The 18,149-nt window shown below is 43.4% G+C and overlaps 2 protein-coding genes across 2 annotated transcripts in view; both read left to right on the forward strand.

Annotated features, from left to right (window-relative positions):
• LOC134443149 (NACHT, LRR and PYD domains-containing protein 12-like) overlaps positions 1-18,149 on the forward strand; it is a 343,863-nt gene that overhangs the window by 310,238 nt on the left and 15,476 nt on the right. The window contains exon 17 of the mRNA XM_063193056.1: positions 4,619-4,665. Within this exon, the coding sequence (XP_063049126.1) occupies positions 4,619-4,665 (47 nt within the window). The remainder of the gene's footprint in view (positions 1-4,618; positions 4,666-18,149) is intronic.
• Positions 1-18,149, forward strand: part of LOC134443130 (protein NLRC5-like) — a 200,877-nt gene that overhangs the window by 71,308 nt on the left and 111,420 nt on the right. The gene's annotated exons all lie outside the window — the stretch shown is intronic.

Here is an 18,149-nt window from a genome sequence, read left to right on the forward strand (position 1 = left end):
AAAATCATTTTCTACAAACTAGTTAAGTTACAATATCATCTGGCCTGTTGAACACTGTCATGAATTTACTGTTTAATGATATTCTTAAAATAGTATGTCCTTCACTGTTTTGACAATTGTGTAGAATACTTTGCATATGATGACTTACACAATGAAATCATGGTGACATGTTTTGGAGAGGGCAACCATTACACTGAGAATTGCCTAATTCGTTTAGATAAGCAAGACCAATTTATTTGGAAAATGTGCTAAATGTATGCTCAATGTGTCAACTGTAGGGTATCTGTACATAGCCATCTGCAGAGATGTACTAAACATTTGAGACATGTACAAAGCATTTGATATTTGATGAAAGCAATGAGAAATGCCATTCTGTTTTGGAAAATTGCAAGTTGGTTTGGGGATTTGTCCGTGTTGTTTTGAGAATGTCATCTCAGTTTTGAGAAATTGGCTAAACCAATAGAGAAAAACTGTAATCAACTAAAGTGCCTGGACCAAGGATTTTTTTTCCTCCAGTCTTTTTTGAACATTGAACCCCTTCCAATAGCACCAGCTGGTTTTGAGGGATACTAGTAGCGCTCTACCAACTCTTCTGCTTACCACAAATGATTTAGCTTTTGTCTGCATCCGCTGTACGCAACGCTGTATTGGTCCAACTCAAATATGCCTAGGAGAAAATGCACTTAATTGTTACCCTTGCTCTGGGATTGTAACACCAAGGGGTATACTCTGAGTTTGAGTGCTGGAGGTGAACTGTGTCTTGTGAATTGAAAACATGACATGGGATGGGGTGGGGACTGGGACAGGCCGCTAATTCTCTTATCACCTCTAAAGCCCCCCACTCCCTAGCCTCACTTGACAACCTTTTGTCTCCATTGCAGTATTTCCGTGATCTTAAAGGCCCTCCTGAGTAAGAGAGGGGAGGGGGTAGGACTGGGCGGTTAATCGAGTTTTACGGTTTCTCAAGAAGTTTTATGAAATCGATTAATATTTTGACATATCGAATATCTCGGGTTTAGGCTGTAAATGCATAAGATTTCGCCACTCCGATTTCCCTTCTGTGCTGTGGAGCGGTCCACCCCGCCTCCTCCTTGCGTGTGTTTCCCCCCAACAGAGCTGGCTCCCCTCCCCGTGCTCCTCCTCCCCCTGCCCCTCCTCCCCCTGCCCCTCCACTTGCGTGTAGCAGCGTGTGTTTGTGTTGATAAACTCTTTCAACATGGCGGCGCCCACAGAAGAAGCCGAGACAGCAAAATTTGTTCCAAAGAAAAGGACGAACGGCTCAACAATATGGCGTTATTTCGGATTTAGAGCCTCTGATGAGGAGCAGAAGAGGCTTTGTCCGTTGGTCCGTCCGTTCGTGACGCTTTTTGTCAGACATCTTTGTCCCATACAACCAGAGTGGGGTAAACCGGCTGTGCTAATACAGCCGTGATGCGTTTCCCAATCATTGGAAACCGCTTTGAAATGATAATAAACAACTAAAATATGATATAAAAACAGCGGTAACTTTCTAGAAACATTTATAAGTGTATACAGTGACACTAATAAGCGTTTATTACTGCCGTTTTCTGTGCATCACCGCTGCATACTGACGATGCACCCCTCGCTTCACAAATAGTGCCGTCTAGGAACAAAGACCGGTTTATTTTCGTTCCGCCTGGAAGCGTTCCGGATCAACGGGCCTGACTCCTGTCTGACTCTAGTCTAGCCTTTGATCTCACATGGTTTAAGCATTTTGATGCTTTGTTATATTTTTTATTTTTACCTCCGCCAGGAGGTTATGTGATCGCCCGAGTTTGTGTGTGTGTGTGTTCGTCACGCTGCTATTACATGACCTGCCACAGGACCACTGAGGAGGAGCCCTGAGCAGCACCACTGGCCTGTACCCTCACGCAGCCACACCGGGCAGAGCATTGAAGTGAAATTCTTACCGCAGTCAAAATCGCTATCAAAAAGCAGCCTTAGCTATAGCCTTGCAGATCTTAAACGTTCACAATGCTGTCACAAAGCATTCCTATAAAATGACGCTCAAAGAAAGGCGCGCGCGAATTGCGTTTGTCCGCAGTGATTTGCTGCTTCCCTAATCCCTGCGCACTGAAGCCATCAGGACTACCAAACATTCCATAGACTAGTTCCTAAACTTCATAACGAATGAACGCTGGAGATGCGGCGAACAGTGATTTTCAATACGAAAGAGAGAGCAGGCCCGGATGCCGATCATCTGCCCACAGCGCCAAGACCAACTCGCAATAACCCTCATGAACGGATTCCCATAGGCTATGACTCGCTATTCACATGTAGGAGGAACTTCTCCAACAAGTGTAGTGTCGGGGTAGGCTAGGATTCCGCTAGCTTCGACCAGTCGAGCCGACATGTCTCTCGCAATTGCGTTCGAGCACAACGTTGGTGTCACGATATTGAAACAGCTAGAAATTATACAAGTGGATTTACCTCTCAAAAGTTTGTTTAGCCTTACGAAATAGCCCAAAACAATAACTGACACTCCACAACCATCCATGCACTGCCACTGGATAAGGGGATTCTTGCACATTTCATTCTGATTCAATAATTAAGTGAACGACTCAAAGTAGCCTACAGTATACGTTGTCTTGTAATTACAAAAAAAAAAAAGGACTATATATAGGCCTATTACTGCGCTCTGGGTCTGTGACCCAGTGGTTAGGGGCCGCTGCACTGCTGTAGAATATGTAGGCCTACTATGGGTGTTGGCCAATTACATTTTTTAATTGCTATTTTGTTTTAGATGGTAGCCTAATGAAAGGCATGCTGCCAATCATCAACAATGTGACTAGTAGCAATGAGCTTCAAGGCTTAAGTGCGTTTGCAAATCACAGAAGGCATAGGCCTAGGCCTATAGCATGAACAATCACTTTGCCAATAAAACAATCAAAGGTGAACTAAACAGACCACAGCTAGAGGACATGGAAATGATAAAAGAGACAGATAGAACTGTAATTTGGTTACGACTTGACGGTTCAATTACCTGAACAGGCAGAGGTCTGCGTTCTCTGAATGCATTTCTAGTTGTACATATTATCTTCCTTAAAATAACAAACAGAACAAAAAATGACATTGTAATTTCAACATTGAACATCTTTTGGCTAGATAGCCACCGAGCTTTAAAAAAAAAAAAAAACTTTGCTTGGATTTTTTTTACTGTTTGCACTTAGATAAAAAGAAAAACCTTTGCTGAATTTCGTGGGTTTTTTTTTCCCTTGCATAGATATCGAGATATATATCGTATATCGAGATATAGCAGACACTAATCGAGATTATTGTTTTTCTCAATATCGCCCAGCCCTAGGAGGGGGCATGGGCAACCAGTTGCCAGGTCATTTTGCAGACAGATTTCACTGTTGCCAGCGAAACAGTTGTATGACCTTTAGCGCTTAGCGTATGCTGAAATGCTAGGAGCAATACACAAACGGAAAACACTCTATTCTTGCAGTCTGAAGAGAGAGGTTTTTATAGCATTTTATTGGTGGCAAGGATGTTTTCACCACGTATTTCATGGAGGGTCAGGGCAGAATGGCTACACATGAAGCAGCAAGTTGGGCAGCACATGGTCTGCTAAGGGATGTGATTTATTCTGCTCTCCTGCTCAGCAGTGGCAGTGGCCCTAGTAGTCACCTGTGTCACAGTGTGCTGCAGTGTCCCTAGTAGTCACCTGTGTCACAGTGTGCTGCAGTGTCCCTAGTAGTCACCTGTGTCACAGTGTGCTGCAGTGTCCCTAGTAGTCACCTGTGTCACAGTGTGCTGCAGTGGCCCTAGTAGTCACCTGTGTTGCAGTGTGCTGCAGTGGCCCTAGTAGTCACCTGTGTTGCAGTGTGCTGCAGTGGCCCTAGTAGTCACCTGTGTTACAGTGTGCTGCGCTCAGGGCTGATGGCAGTCACTGCTGCTGTCAGATGTCTCAAGCGAATTTTCTCAGCAGTGCTGTGGCTGGATGTAGTAAGCTCTAGTCTCCTTTTAACTCTCTTCCTCTCCTCCTCTCCTCTCCTCTCCTCATTGTCCTCTCCTCTCATTGTCCTCTCCTCTCCTCTTCTTCGTCCTTTCTCCTCTCCTCACCGTCTTCTCCTCTCCTCATCTTCCTCCTTTCTCCTCTCCTCTCCTCATCTTCCTCTCCTCTCCTATCCTCATCATCCTCTCCTTTCCTCATCTTCCTCCTTTCTCCTCTCCTCTCCTATCCTTATCTTCCTCTCCTCTCCTCTCCTCTCCTCATCTTCCTCCTTTCTCCTCTCCTCTCCTATCCTTATCTTCCTCTCCTCTCCTCATCATCCTCTCCTCTCCTCATCTTACTCTCATCCTCTCCTCTCTTTCCCTCATCTCCTCCTCTCCTCTCCTCTCCTCTCCTCTCCTCTCCTCTCCTCTCCTCTCCTCCTCTCCTCTCCTCTCCTCTCCTCTCCTCTCCTCCCCTCATCCCTCTCCCTCTCTCCTCTCCTCTCCTCTCCTCTCCTCTCCTCTCTATCATCGTCTTCCTCTCCTCTCCTCTCCTCCTCTCCTCTTCACCCCTCTCCTCTCCTCTCCTCTCCTCCCCTCTCCTCATGTGCTTTACTCCACACCTCTTCATGTCCACTGTGTTTTTCTTCTTCTTCCTCAGGTTTGATCATGGAGGAGAATGCAGAATGAAACCAGGACCCAGAAAATGTTAGTAAACACACACACACACACACACGCACGCACACACACACACACACACACACACACACACACACGCACGCACACACGCACACACACACCAACAATAGCCCGCCCCCATCCACACACACACACACACGCACGCACGCACGCACACAAACCCTCCACTGCCAACTCTGTGTTTCGCTCACTCACTCACTCACCAACTTGTACAGTAAAACTATGGTTGGTTCAGAGTACTTAGAGTAACTGTGACATACCATGGTAGAACTACATAAAAACACACTATAACCATGGTTACAGCATTCATACCATGGTAAAACCATTATACACCACAGTAGATTTTCATAAGGGTAGTTAAGAGGATTCCACGTTCTTGTATCACAAGACTTACCTCTCCTGGTTTACTACGTTGCCAGGTTCTTGGAATACCCCCCAGGAGAAATGTGTATAAATAGCACTTTGAATCAGTTTGAATCATTTGTGCATGTTATGTTGATGCATTTTGATTAGGGTTCGGTTCCTGAGAATATTTCCTTGGCCTCCCATACCCCATATTCAAAGCGCCATAGTTTTAGTTGTTGCTAAATTTTAATTTTAATTCACAGGAAAAGTTAATATACTATGTACAGTATATCACGAAATTGAATACACCCCTCACAGTTTTTCAGATTTGTGAGTATATTTTTTCATATGAAAGCATTACAGAAATTTCACTTTGACACAATGATTAGTGACCTTTTAACATTTTATTTAACCGCTTAAATTTATTTTTCACTCAGAAAAAAAACAAAATACAGCCATTAATGTTTGAACATGTACTCACAAAAGTGAGTACACCCCAGATCAAAATCTGGTAGAGAAGGGGCTGTGTTGGCTCGAATCGTCTCGAAATGAAACATCTAAAGCAAATTTGTTTATCTCTGTCTCAAGAGAGATGAACAGACCAAGGATATGGATCACTGGAACCATGTCGTGTGATCTGAAGAGACCAAGATAAACAAATATACTTTAGATGGTGTCAAGCATGTGTGGTGTTAAACAAGTGAGTTTTACAAGACAAGTGTATCCTATCAAAAGCCAAGCATGGTAGTGGGACTGACATGGTTTGGGGATGCATGGATGCTGTCAACATTGGTAATCTGAAATACGCCTAAAAGAAACATGCATGTCAACATGCACTGTGACTACTGAAGCAGATCATGATATTCTCCATAGGATTGCATTCAAATCTCACACCAATGTATTTAAGCCAGATGCAGACTCAAAATGTTAAAATTCAATGCGAAGAAAGGTTGAAACGTACACTGATGACCTCCCTTTTCATCCCTTTTCATTTCGTTTCATTTCGAGACGATTCGAGCAAACACAGCCCCTTCTCTACCGGACTTTCATCTGGGGTGTACTCACTTTTGTGAGTACATGTTCAAACATTAATGGCTGTATTTTGTTTTTTTTCTGAGTGAACAAGAAATTTAAGCGGTTAAATATGTTGTTAAAAGGTCACTAATCATTGTGTCAAAGTGAAATTTCTGTAATGCTTTCCTATGAAAAGATATACTCACAAATCTGCAAAAACTGTGAGGGGTGTATTCACTTTCGTGATATACTGTATATATTAACCATATAAGTGAATTGAGTTACTTACCGATGTATAAAATTGTTAGCTGTTAAACTGTGTATTTCCCGTTTATTATACAAAGTGTCTTCTCTTTGCGACCCCCCTGCATTACCTTCATGACCCCCCTAGGGGTCCCGAACCCCAGTTTGGGAACCACATGGGTAGGGAATGATTAGTCTGGCAAAGACTTTTGTGCTTTTCTTGGTAATTTTGTTATTAACAGAGAAACCTTGAGTGCAAAAACATGGCTTTACTAACAGGCTAGGGTACACACACACACACACACACACACACACACACACACACACACACACACACACACACACACACACACACACACAAACAAACACAAACACCCCCCTCCCCGTCAACACACACACAGACACACATACAGACACACACAATAACCCTCCACTGCCAACTCTGTGTTTCGAATACACCTGTGGATTTGCACATGCAAACACAGAGATACACATCCCACACACACACAGCACCACCCTCTCTCAGCTGTATCCTTCTCAATGCCCCCCTAGGGCTCCTCAACGCCCCCTGGTGGACTGTAGAACCCCCGTTGAGAGACTATTCTACAGTCCTTGCACACTCCTCTCTCACACACACACACACACACACACACACACACACACACACACACACACACACACACACACACTGCATGGAAGTGCGGACACACACACACACACACACACACACACACACACACACACACACACACACACACAAGCGATCACATGAGCTCCCCATTTTACAACAGTGGTTTTCACCCTCAACCCAACCCCCCTGTACCTGGTCATAAGTCTCCCAACGTCCCCTTGACCCCATCATAAGCCTGACAACGCCCCCTCTTACCATTAAAAGATAAAATGGACTAATGCCCCCAATGGCAACTATGCACCACCCTGTCTCAGCTGTATCCTTCTCAACGCCCCCTGGGGGGCTGTAGGCCCCCCGTTGAGAAACACTATTCCACAGTCTGCAGAGACCTCACACACTCCTCTTCAAACAGCTCTAACACACACACTGCGCGCACACACGCACGCACGCACACACGCACGCACGCACGCACGCACGCACGCGCAAACACACACACACACACACACACACACACAGCTAACTCAAAAACAGTCCACAGTGTGTGTGTGTGTGTGTGTGTGTGTGTGTGTGTGTGTGTGCGCGTGTGTGTGTGCGTGTTCTCAACTACATTACTTTTACTCTGAAAACACACACACACACTGTAATGAGGAATTCTAATATTTAAATTAGATTAAACTGGTTGTGGGAATGGTGACCGCTGTGAAGCATCAGTCAAAATGCTTGATCTCAAAGTCTTGAATATTTATTCGCCATCAAAGAAGATCTGTACAATACTTGCATACTGGAGCAGTTGTATCATCATAAGTTTCTATTTGTGTGTGTGTGTGTGTGGTTCTACAAACAGAGAAAGTAGAAAATATACATAAATTAGCATTACCATGTGGTCGGCTGATCATCGCAATTAAGATTACCAAATATCATCAAAATACACAAAAATATATGCATCAAACTACAAATAATGACATTAGTAATTTACTTACATATCCTTGGACGCACACAGAACACAAAAACCAGTGGATGGCGAACTAAACCAAAGATATCAATTGGATGGTGTCTTCACGCATCCTTCCACTGAACTGCCTTATTGAGAATGATGGAAATTAACAAGGAACATGACTAGGCAAATCTAACATGCAATACCTACCAATGACCAAAGGGGGCGCTTAGTGGCTGCTTTTACATTCTACAAACTAGAGAGGCCTAAATATATTACCCAAAAAATCCCAAACCCAAAGTCCTTCAATACAGCCGCCCCCAAATATGCAAAGTCATATTTGTCATCCTGGAGAAGGACTGCCATCGGGAGCAGTCTCTGGAAGTCCTGGCAGCGGAACTAGACGGGCAACTGGCCTGGTGTAGCTCCGGTTGTTGACCTGGATGTCCGCTGTCCTGATCCTCCCATCGGCACTTGGGGTGACTTTCGTGATGCGGCCTACAGGCCACGAGGCTCTGGGGAGTTGTGGGTCCACTATCATGGCGACAGCGCCTAGCTGCAGCGGGGTGGTGTCCCTCTGCCACTTTGACCGTGTCTGGAGGAATGGCAGGTGGTGACTTATAAACTTTCTCCAGAACAGGTCAGCCAAGACCTGGGTGTGTCTCCATCGACGTAGACTCAGCAGCTCAGATTCTGTATACACAACTTGAGGCAAAGAGGGGTCGTGCCGCCCCATCAAGAGCATGTTGGGTGTCACTGGATCTGTGTCTGCGATGTCACTGGATACGTAACCCAGGGGCTTTGAATTGAGTATGCCCTCAATTTCAATGAGGACTGTGCGCAGGACCTCTTCCGTTACAGTCTGAGACTGGATAGTGGCATACAGGGCCGCTTTGATGGACCTGATTTCTCTCTCCCAGGCCCCACCAAAGTGGGGAGCACTTGGTGGATTAAACTGGAACTTCACCTGGTGTAACATTTATATCAGGCACCTTTACAGGCACCTGTCAAGTGTAAGTGTGGGGTCCTGATTGAGAGGCATTTGACGTTCGCTGCGTCAAGCCGTCAGGCTTCTGAATAATAAATGAACATCAGCCACAGCTCCGCGAGTACCTGTTTTTATTATAATTATACAAGCACGACATGGTGTATATGGACGTAACCGGAGTACCCTCGCCCAAAATCGATTGGGACGCGCCTGATCTTCACGGGGAGTGGAAGAAGTTTAAACAGCATGTGGAGCTGATGTTTTCGGGACCGCTACGGAGCAAGAGCCAGGTCGAGAAATGTAGCTACCTGCTACTCTGGGCGGGAGAAAAAGGTAGAGACATTTACAATTCATGGACGTTGACTGATGAAGCCGCAAAACTACTTAAAACATACTATGACGAGTGTGAATAATTTCACATTATCACTTTAACAATTTCACTGTATTACCTTATCAAATTGACCTGAAAGAACACACAGGAAACAGAGGTAGCATTTAAAATCTGCGAGCAGCTCGGGGGTCTCGCACTCACAGGAGATGGTTACATGGTTTCTTGCGAGCCCGAGTCTACCAACAGTGGGCTAGGCCTTTATTATCTCATTCTAACAAGTAATTTTCCTATCATGCATATGTAAAACATAATACGATGAACATATATGGTCCCGTCTCCCCCCCCGGTTCCGTGATGGGCTCTTAGTGGCGTCTGGCATGTGACGGATAGCTTTTACCAGCCTAAACAGGTCATAGTTCAACTCCAAACAGGACGAGAAAGGCAGAGATGTTTTCCTTGTGGACCAGAGATGTCACATAACTCAGAGCAAAGGAGAGGGAGAGAGAGAGAGAGAAAGAAAGAGACAGAGAGAGAATAACAGTATAAAACTCTAACTAAAGGTTACACTTTTATCACATTGTATATTTTCAATAATACATGTATAAATTTATTAACATAATTCCCTCCTCTTGAAAATATAATCATTATCACTAAACAATCACCATGGCTTTTACGCATGGTGTGTAGAATGAAAATATTCAAATATAACGGTCAGAGTTATTCAGTTATTCAGAACCATTACACTGCGTTAGTCTGCTCCATATTTGTTATTAACAGTTCCAAATTGTCTCAGTTCTTAAACAAGGCTGTACCCATGCTTGTCCAGGAAACGTCTTTCTCAAAGTCAGCAGTTTTCTTTTTTTCATCCATTGGAATCATTCTGATGGCACACGTGCATCTGCATAGACAACGCAGAGCGTCACTTTGAATCAGACACTATAAAGATCTGTCATCCAGACAGAAGCACAAATACCTCCCCAACCTCGTTGTGGGCAAAGGTTTCAACTTGTCTGACCAGTAGACTCCTTTAATAACCAGGGTTACTGCTGAGAGAGAGAGAAGTGTCGATTTCCTGCCAATCACCTAGGTCAACCTAAATATTTAAGTTCTGGACCAGCAGCTTTCACATGAGCATAGGGAGCAACTAAGGCATTCCTTAAAAATTTTAAATTGGTATAGCGTAGTCAAAACATCTATGGTGTCATTCTAATCACATAAAATTAGGAACAAAATCATACCTATGTTTCGAATATACACAATGTTAAAAGAAAATCATTATTTCTTGTTCTCTCAATGAAGTCTTAAAGGGGACATATTGACCAAAATCACTTGTTTTCGGCTTTCCTACTGTTTTTTGGGTCTCCACTGGCCTTACATACACCCCAGGCATGAAAAAAAACCATCCAGCCGTTTTCTGTGAGTCACCAGAGGAAATTTGACACTGCTTACTTTCGGCCAATAAAATTTCCCTAGAATTATGACGTAGACCCGGTGGATGCGATGGCTGTGGTGTGACGTATTGGCTGTCCTGAACCCAAACCCCTCCCACTAGTTTTCAACAACCAGCCGGGTGTGTCGGCCATTGTTGATTCATGTTAGCGGGCGAGCATTGAACTATGGCTAATATGGCTACTGGTAAAAGGAAAGGTGTTTTTGTAGGTTGTGGGAAACCACACACATCTGTGCATGTTATTCCAACTGACAAGATAAGAAATATGTGGCTCAATATCTTTGATGAAAAGGTTCCATCTACATTTGGGGAACTGCTTGGGAAGCATCTTACAGTGACCAAGTCAAACCATTTTTACACACCAGACTGCTTTGGAAATCTTGGACAGTATTAGCAGGCTATCCGACAGATTTCGCCGATGTCTCAACTGTCTGGGAAGAGTCAGAATGATGAAGGACCAACCTGTGAGTATTTTCAAACGTTTGTCTATCTAGGCTACTTTAGTAGCTGTGGAACCTCTATGGCTGCATGTTTGGTGGTAGGCTAACATGCTACTCGTAGCATTATGCCAATCTGAATTCACGTTTTCCCCTCGTTATAGCAATTATCTTACTTTTAAAACAATAGCCCGAAAGTGAATGCAACCCAAAGTGTCTGGTTTGTCGTGAAATGATCCTACTAACGGACGCTACATTTGCAACTTTTATGAGCAGTGTCTGCTTGTAGCCCAGCATCACTAGTCCCCTTATTCAGGGGGGGTCTGATATTGATGGTTAGAGCTAGCTACGAGTCAGGTAAATCTGAGACAACTCGTGAATCATGGGCAATAAATTAGATGGCATCAAAATTAGGATAAGCACCTAAACCAAAATGATAGCCAAGACATCCAATCATCCTAAAGTTCGCCCCACAACGTGTGAGTTCATTATGTAAGCCTAGCGTTTTGGTAGCTAGAGAACGCACAAGGTGTAGACAGTAGCTCTAGTGTCATTTTTATTACGACTGTTGTCGGCCACAGCCATGCCACATAACCAATACGTAATGATAAACCTCGCACTTCACATAGCCTCAGCTGACTAGATTCCCCACTGCTGCCTTCCCCACTCCCGCACCCTCAAAACTCGAACACAGAATACAGAACACAGGCGTGACACAGAACACAGACTTCATGTATATGTTCTGTGTTACGTCTGTGTTCTGTATTCTGTGTTCGGGTTTTGATACAAAATGTTAGTACTCTGTACAATTTCCCAGACCCTATGTCAATTACAAAGCATAACTTTCAAGACTGGTGTAGACTGTAGTTTCAGTTTCTTTTGATTTAAAGCTTTTGTTACAAGCTGAGTGTAAATTATACTCTCATGCCATGTCTCTTTTCCAAATGTATCTCTTTGTCCTGTCTCAGTAACAGACCAGCCAGATCGGATTCAGCCAGAAACAGAAGTCTACTGTCGAACTGACCCACCTGTGACCTGAAGAATGGAACCTGACTCAAAGTGCTGACCTGGGATAAAGCTGTCTATGAAGTGAAGGTAATTTTCTGAGCTCTCTGAAATGTTTTACTTTGTCATAACCATGTCATCCTTTTAGTGAGTAGTGTATTGTAGCAGATTCATTATCAATTGCAGCAAGCTAAGGCTTCATTGAATGTCAATTAATTACTTTGAGGGTGCTGACACAAATGAAAACAACATGTAATAGAAAAGGGGTGCATCTTTCAGCAAGTGTCTTTAGTCAGTAAACAAAAGACACACACACAATGCAAGGTACGCCCCTATTTTATTACACCTGAAAAGAAAAAACTAGAAAATGGAGATTTCTATTCAGTGCATGCAGTCTACTTTATGCTGCTGCAAAGACTATGGCCCGTCCACAGATCCCCTCACTGAGCATCCACCTCCCCTCAATTCAACACCAGTAAAGACCCGTCGCCTGCAGCATCATCTTACAATTACAATTTGCTCCAAATAGTGTATGTTGGCATCCCTTGGGAAGGGAAATGTTAATTGCATAGATTTTTGACCATTGTATACACCACCATTTTCACGTTCGATTTTTCTCTTTATTTCCTGGCAGCCCTCCATTTCAATGAGAATGCTGCACGAGACCAGGCCACCACATCCACAGATCCCCTCTACAGGACCCATTACTCCAATGCCATGAAGAGGGAGGCAAGAGTGAAGCCTGAATAAAATGACAACATCTGGTAAATAATTCTTATTTTAATTATATAGAAAAAGTTATAAAAATAAGACTTGTAATCTGAATTAAAACAGTAAAAACAGGATATTTACATAAGAAATTTACACTTTGAATAGTTTTGCAAAATAAATGTGAAAATACAATAGAAATACAACATGTCTTTCATTGCATAGGATGCGTTGAAGTGGGCCTGAGAAGGAGGGGGTGATCACCAGCTGCATCTTCCGCTTCAACGCAGGGGAGGCAGTCTGAAGCCCATGTATTGCTGTTGACTATCTGGAAACTCCCGACGAACACGCAGGACGACACATGATGAAACAACGACTCTTATGTTGCGCACCAGGAATCCCGAACACCAACTCACAAACATCCTGTAGGCCAGATATCTGTAACGGCTACAAACAAAATATGCTTTTAGATGACTTTTATAATTACCAAAAAAAAATTTTGGTTTCTACACACATTTTGGGTCACCTTGTATTTGAAGATATTAGTCATACACAAAATCTACCAGTCATAAGGCATTCTTGCATTTCATTGGTGTTTATAATATGGCCTTTACTGATATAAAGGTATGAGCACAAGAAGTAAGATAAGACTGTTTGCTGAAAATGTCATACATTTGTGATATGGTAGAAGTAAAGAGTGAACATACTGCTCTATGCCCCGTAGCCGTACTGGTCCATGATCTGCTCTGTAGATGTTGTACATGGCTTGAAGCACATACACATTGAGGGACGTGGCATAAAATCCAGGATGGTCGATAACACACTGAGGCTGAGTGCCCTCCACCTGCTCCATGCGCCTTGTGACCTGTTAGGTAGTAGGATGATACAGGTAAGGTGAGTGTTGCAAGCAAATACTATGGTGGCCCTGTCACCTGAGGAGGCAAAAGTAGAATTAGCCTAGTGTGGTCAGTACTAACCGGCACATGATATTTGTTACAGTTACTACATTGCATCTAATGTGGGGGTGAGATGTTACTGGGGGGATGCCATAAAAATATTCCCCCTAAATTTGATTTAGCCAGTGCAGGATCACACAACAATCTAGCCTACTGCAAACCAGTTACTCTACCAAGGTGTTGTGTTGGAAGAAACCCATGGCATGTGTATTATTTTTTAATTATTATTATTTACTTCTACTTTGGCTACCCTTGTTTACGCTAACCCTACATGACAAACACCAAGAGATACCCTACACACTAAGTGATGGAGAAAACATTACCTCTGGGACCTCCTGACAGCACAAGCTCTCGTGTTCAGTAGGCATTGCACCACAGTTCCCACATCTGCACCTATGAAAGGACGGAGGGAATGAGTCAAATTTCCTCCAGCAATGTACAGTCTAGGTCAGTGTTTCTCAACCAGGATGCCGGGCACCCTGGGGTGCCGCAAACGTGGCTTATAAATAAATGATGTAATTTAACACATATTTGTCTAAATTAATAAAGTATTGCTTAGTCGGTGCTCAGTGGAGTCTTTCATCTGCCACTTACGCACAATAAAGTAAATTTAGGTCGCCCTGTGATATCCGATGCAATGCCATGCTACAGCTTGTTGCTTAGGGGTGCCTTGAACATTTCCAGTAACTGAAAGGGTGCCTCGCCTACAAAAAAAGGTTGAGAAACACTGACTAGGTGATCTCCTTGACCACGTCCCCTGTAAAGCTAAAGGCATTTGTATTGTCATATCATTGTAATTTCTAAAGTTGCTTTACGAAGGTGCACAAGCTATTTGTCTTTCTGAAGGTTCCATACCATTTGAAACGATAGCGCCTATGGAATGGTACAAAATATCGCCTCGCCTAGCCTTTCCAGTCAAAACACTGTTCAATATTTACATAGACTTAAGATAATAGAAATACAGAGGGATGCAATCATATTGTTTGGTCAGTATGATCTCTAATAGGACGATTACAGTAGGCTACGTTTACTCTGCTAGACAGTAGCTGGCTAGCCTGTCTGCTGAAACTTGAGAGATCAGCGATGCAGATGGAAAGAAAGTACAAAATTGACTAACCATTCAGAAACTGGTTTTGGTATTCGTGGGGATCTAGGTGGCTCCTCTTCCTCTTGTTCGGCGTCTGGGTCTGACAAGGGGTCAAGCACGTATGGCTGGATAATTGCCGGTCTGTTAAAAGCCATTGCGATTTGGTGGTGCTACGCTCCAGTTCTCTCGCGGCCAACCTGGATGTTGGCTGCGCTGCAAGCCAAGACGGGGCGTGGCTAGACCAGGGACCGAGCAGAACCGCGCAATTTAGAAGTGACTGGCGCTGACAAGATTTCAAGCTGGCGAAACTTCGGTGTTCCGATGATTTTGAACAAATAACTTCATGGACGTGTTCTGTATAGCCCATAGACCAATTCTAACTGCTGAATGAAGGGGTTTAATATGTCACCTTTAAACACACATAAGCCATGTATGACAGGTACAGGTACACGTAATATTCACTTCATCATCAGTGTCTATCAATCATCTTCGGATTTGTATCCACTCTCAAAGTCCATGTTCATAGAAAATGTCCAACTTGTAAGGAAAAACACAGTCTCACACTTGCATTCTCCATTGGCTCCTTGCTCACCAGTACTGAGACGGACGGTATGTAAACATGCAGTCCCTTTTGATGCAACCAGTCAGCTCTCTCCACTCCAAGTCTTAACGTGCAACCAGGGAAGCTGACAAGGGGGGACAAAGGGAACAGTTGCCCCGGGCCCTGGGAGAAGGGGGGGCAGAATTGGGTCCTCACTAAACGTTGCATGTATTGGGTGAGGGGGCCTTTCAGATGACTTTGTCCGGGGCCCAGCCAAATCTGTCAGCGGCCCTGCGTGCAACTTGGAACTTTTCCTGCTGAAAATGAAGAACAGCGAAAAGCATTCTACTCTAAACATTTATCATTCTCAATGTGTTTCTAAATATGGTTAGTGAAATCAACATTGTAAGTAAATGTGTTAGGTTTGGTTAGGGGTGAAGTTTCAGAACAAGATCTCATTTAACATGCATTTGTTTGATGCACTATTCATTAATTTGAGGAGTAGCACATTTCAAAAACAGTCATTATTCCATGTGCTTTAAAGAATTACCAAACAAAATAAAACATGATGCATAAAACATCTGTAAATATCCTAAAATGTCTCTCCTGTTTGAGGCATGTGTCATCCACATGACTCAATAACACTGAAGTCATACCTAAACAGGCTTTGAGCACAGTAAACGAGGAGGATAATTGTCAACACAAATCAAACCAAGTTGGAGAGAAAATAAAAACAAAATACAGCATAACCCAGAAAGTTGTAAACCAAATAAAAAATAAAAAAGTAAAACACAAACACTTCCAAACACCCTGCACCCTCCATCACAGAGGTGCATACATCAATACAGGAAAAGGCAAACACAGTCAGCAATGTGCCGCACAGAAAGAAGCGCTCAGTGGGCATCTTAACCACACACAGACAGTAACCAGGAGACGGGTGCAGCTGGAACAGAGAAGAGAGCTATAAAATAAAAACAAACAAAAACCCATGTCACCAGTGCCGACAAAACAAAACCCAAACATTGTCGCATAACCAATACTTGAAATAAAATAGACAGCACTATTACATGAGGACAACATTTATCAAAAGTACAACAAAATGATGAAAAACAACTTTACCACATCCAGTAAAGCCCTGAAAATACCCCATGCATAGCAGAGTGGACCTGACGTCAATTAGTCAAGAAATGAATTATCAACTGTGGACTGCAATTGCATAACTACACCACTGGGAGAACCTCCCCAGAGGTAATAACCAGTACACCAAGGCACAACAGGTTCGGATAGATATGCACAGAGACGTTCCCTTTTGTTGACATAAAAAAAGTATTTGATGTACTGACACAAAACATAAAACAAATCACAAAATACTCTAAACTGGCCGTGCCGCTGAAATAAAAAGGAAGGGGGAAATCCAGAGTGTCTGCCCTAAATATTGCAGGAGTGCGTAAACACTCCGGACAGCCATCTAAATAGACGGGAAGGGAGGAGGCGGCCAGCACGACACAAACCAAAGAAAACAAACAAACAGAAAAGAATGTAAAAAAATATATATATATGTTTGGGCAAAACAGCGATGGGCCAACTGCCCATGGTGAATTGAAATGATCAGACCCTCGGCGACACTCTCCTCACAACATGACAGGGCGAGAGGAGGTAGAACAGTTCGGATAACAGGGTCTGTCCAACCTAAACACAGACAAAAGGGACGTGGCCAGGGTGCTTGTCCGCGCGTAACCGGACCTCAGCACAGACCACAAAGGCAGAGGTTAAACCCCCCATAGACACTCAAACACCGGGAGAGCTCTAAAAGCCTTCTATTTCGGGGGTTTGTTAAAAAAAAACCTTGGCCTAGTCGCCACTAACTAATTAGGCACTCAGTGGCCAAGCGTACAGCGTACTACAGCAAGACTGGGGGACACATTGTTACACACAAATGGACAGAATCGGCACATGGAAAACAACAAGCATGCAACATAAAATGTAAAAATATAAAGCGACCTTGGGTTCCTTGAAAGGCGCTATATAAAACCAAGTTATTATTATTATTATTATTATAAAATGACTACAGCCACAGACATAGTTGGCTAGTAGTTAGGTCTGCATTAAACACTTCGCAACAGAACCAAACATATTGGCATGCAGTTCTCACTGTCGGTGTTCATGAGGTCATGGTAGATGTAGGGGCTTAGCTCAACTCCCGTCAGTGAGGACAGCGCACTTAAAACAGGGAGAGAAAAAACAAAGTACGGGAACACGCCATCAAAACACAACACACAATACATCAAACTGGCAACACAAACCACCTTGCTGTCCACATCGTTACAACTAATAAGATAGGATGAGATTTGTCCTCACATAAACCTGTGGCACATAACCACTTTTAAAAGCAATAAAATTAAATCATAACTGCGTCTCATAATATTTTGAAACAAGTAGGCTTAGGCCTATATAAAATGTAAGGTAAAATCTCACCCAACTTGTACATTTAGACATAACCAACCATAAACCATCCTTAAAGCAAAATAAAACCCAGACAGAGTCAAACAAAACTGACAAATAAAAATAAAAAAATAAATCACAGTTGGGAGATAGCAAAAACAAACCAACTGCTTTAATGACCAGACAACTGAGTCCCGTGAGGTAAACCCAACTCACGGCACAGTCGAGGTACTCAACCCCAGCGTGAGGAAGCGCCTTCATGCACACCGGGCCTCCAGAGACATCCAGTAACAGTCATGGAAAAGTTAAGTACCACAGTACTGCAGGATAATGACATAACACAGTGTCGTGATCAATGCATCACAAAGTCAGTAGTGTCAT

This window comes from Engraulis encrasicolus, unplaced genomic scaffold, assembly GCF_034702125.1.
Source record: "Engraulis encrasicolus isolate BLACKSEA-1 unplaced genomic scaffold, IST_EnEncr_1.0 scaffold_28_np1212, whole genome shotgun sequence".
Lineage (NCBI taxonomy): Eukaryota > Metazoa > Chordata > Actinopteri > Clupeiformes > Engraulidae > Engraulis > Engraulis encrasicolus.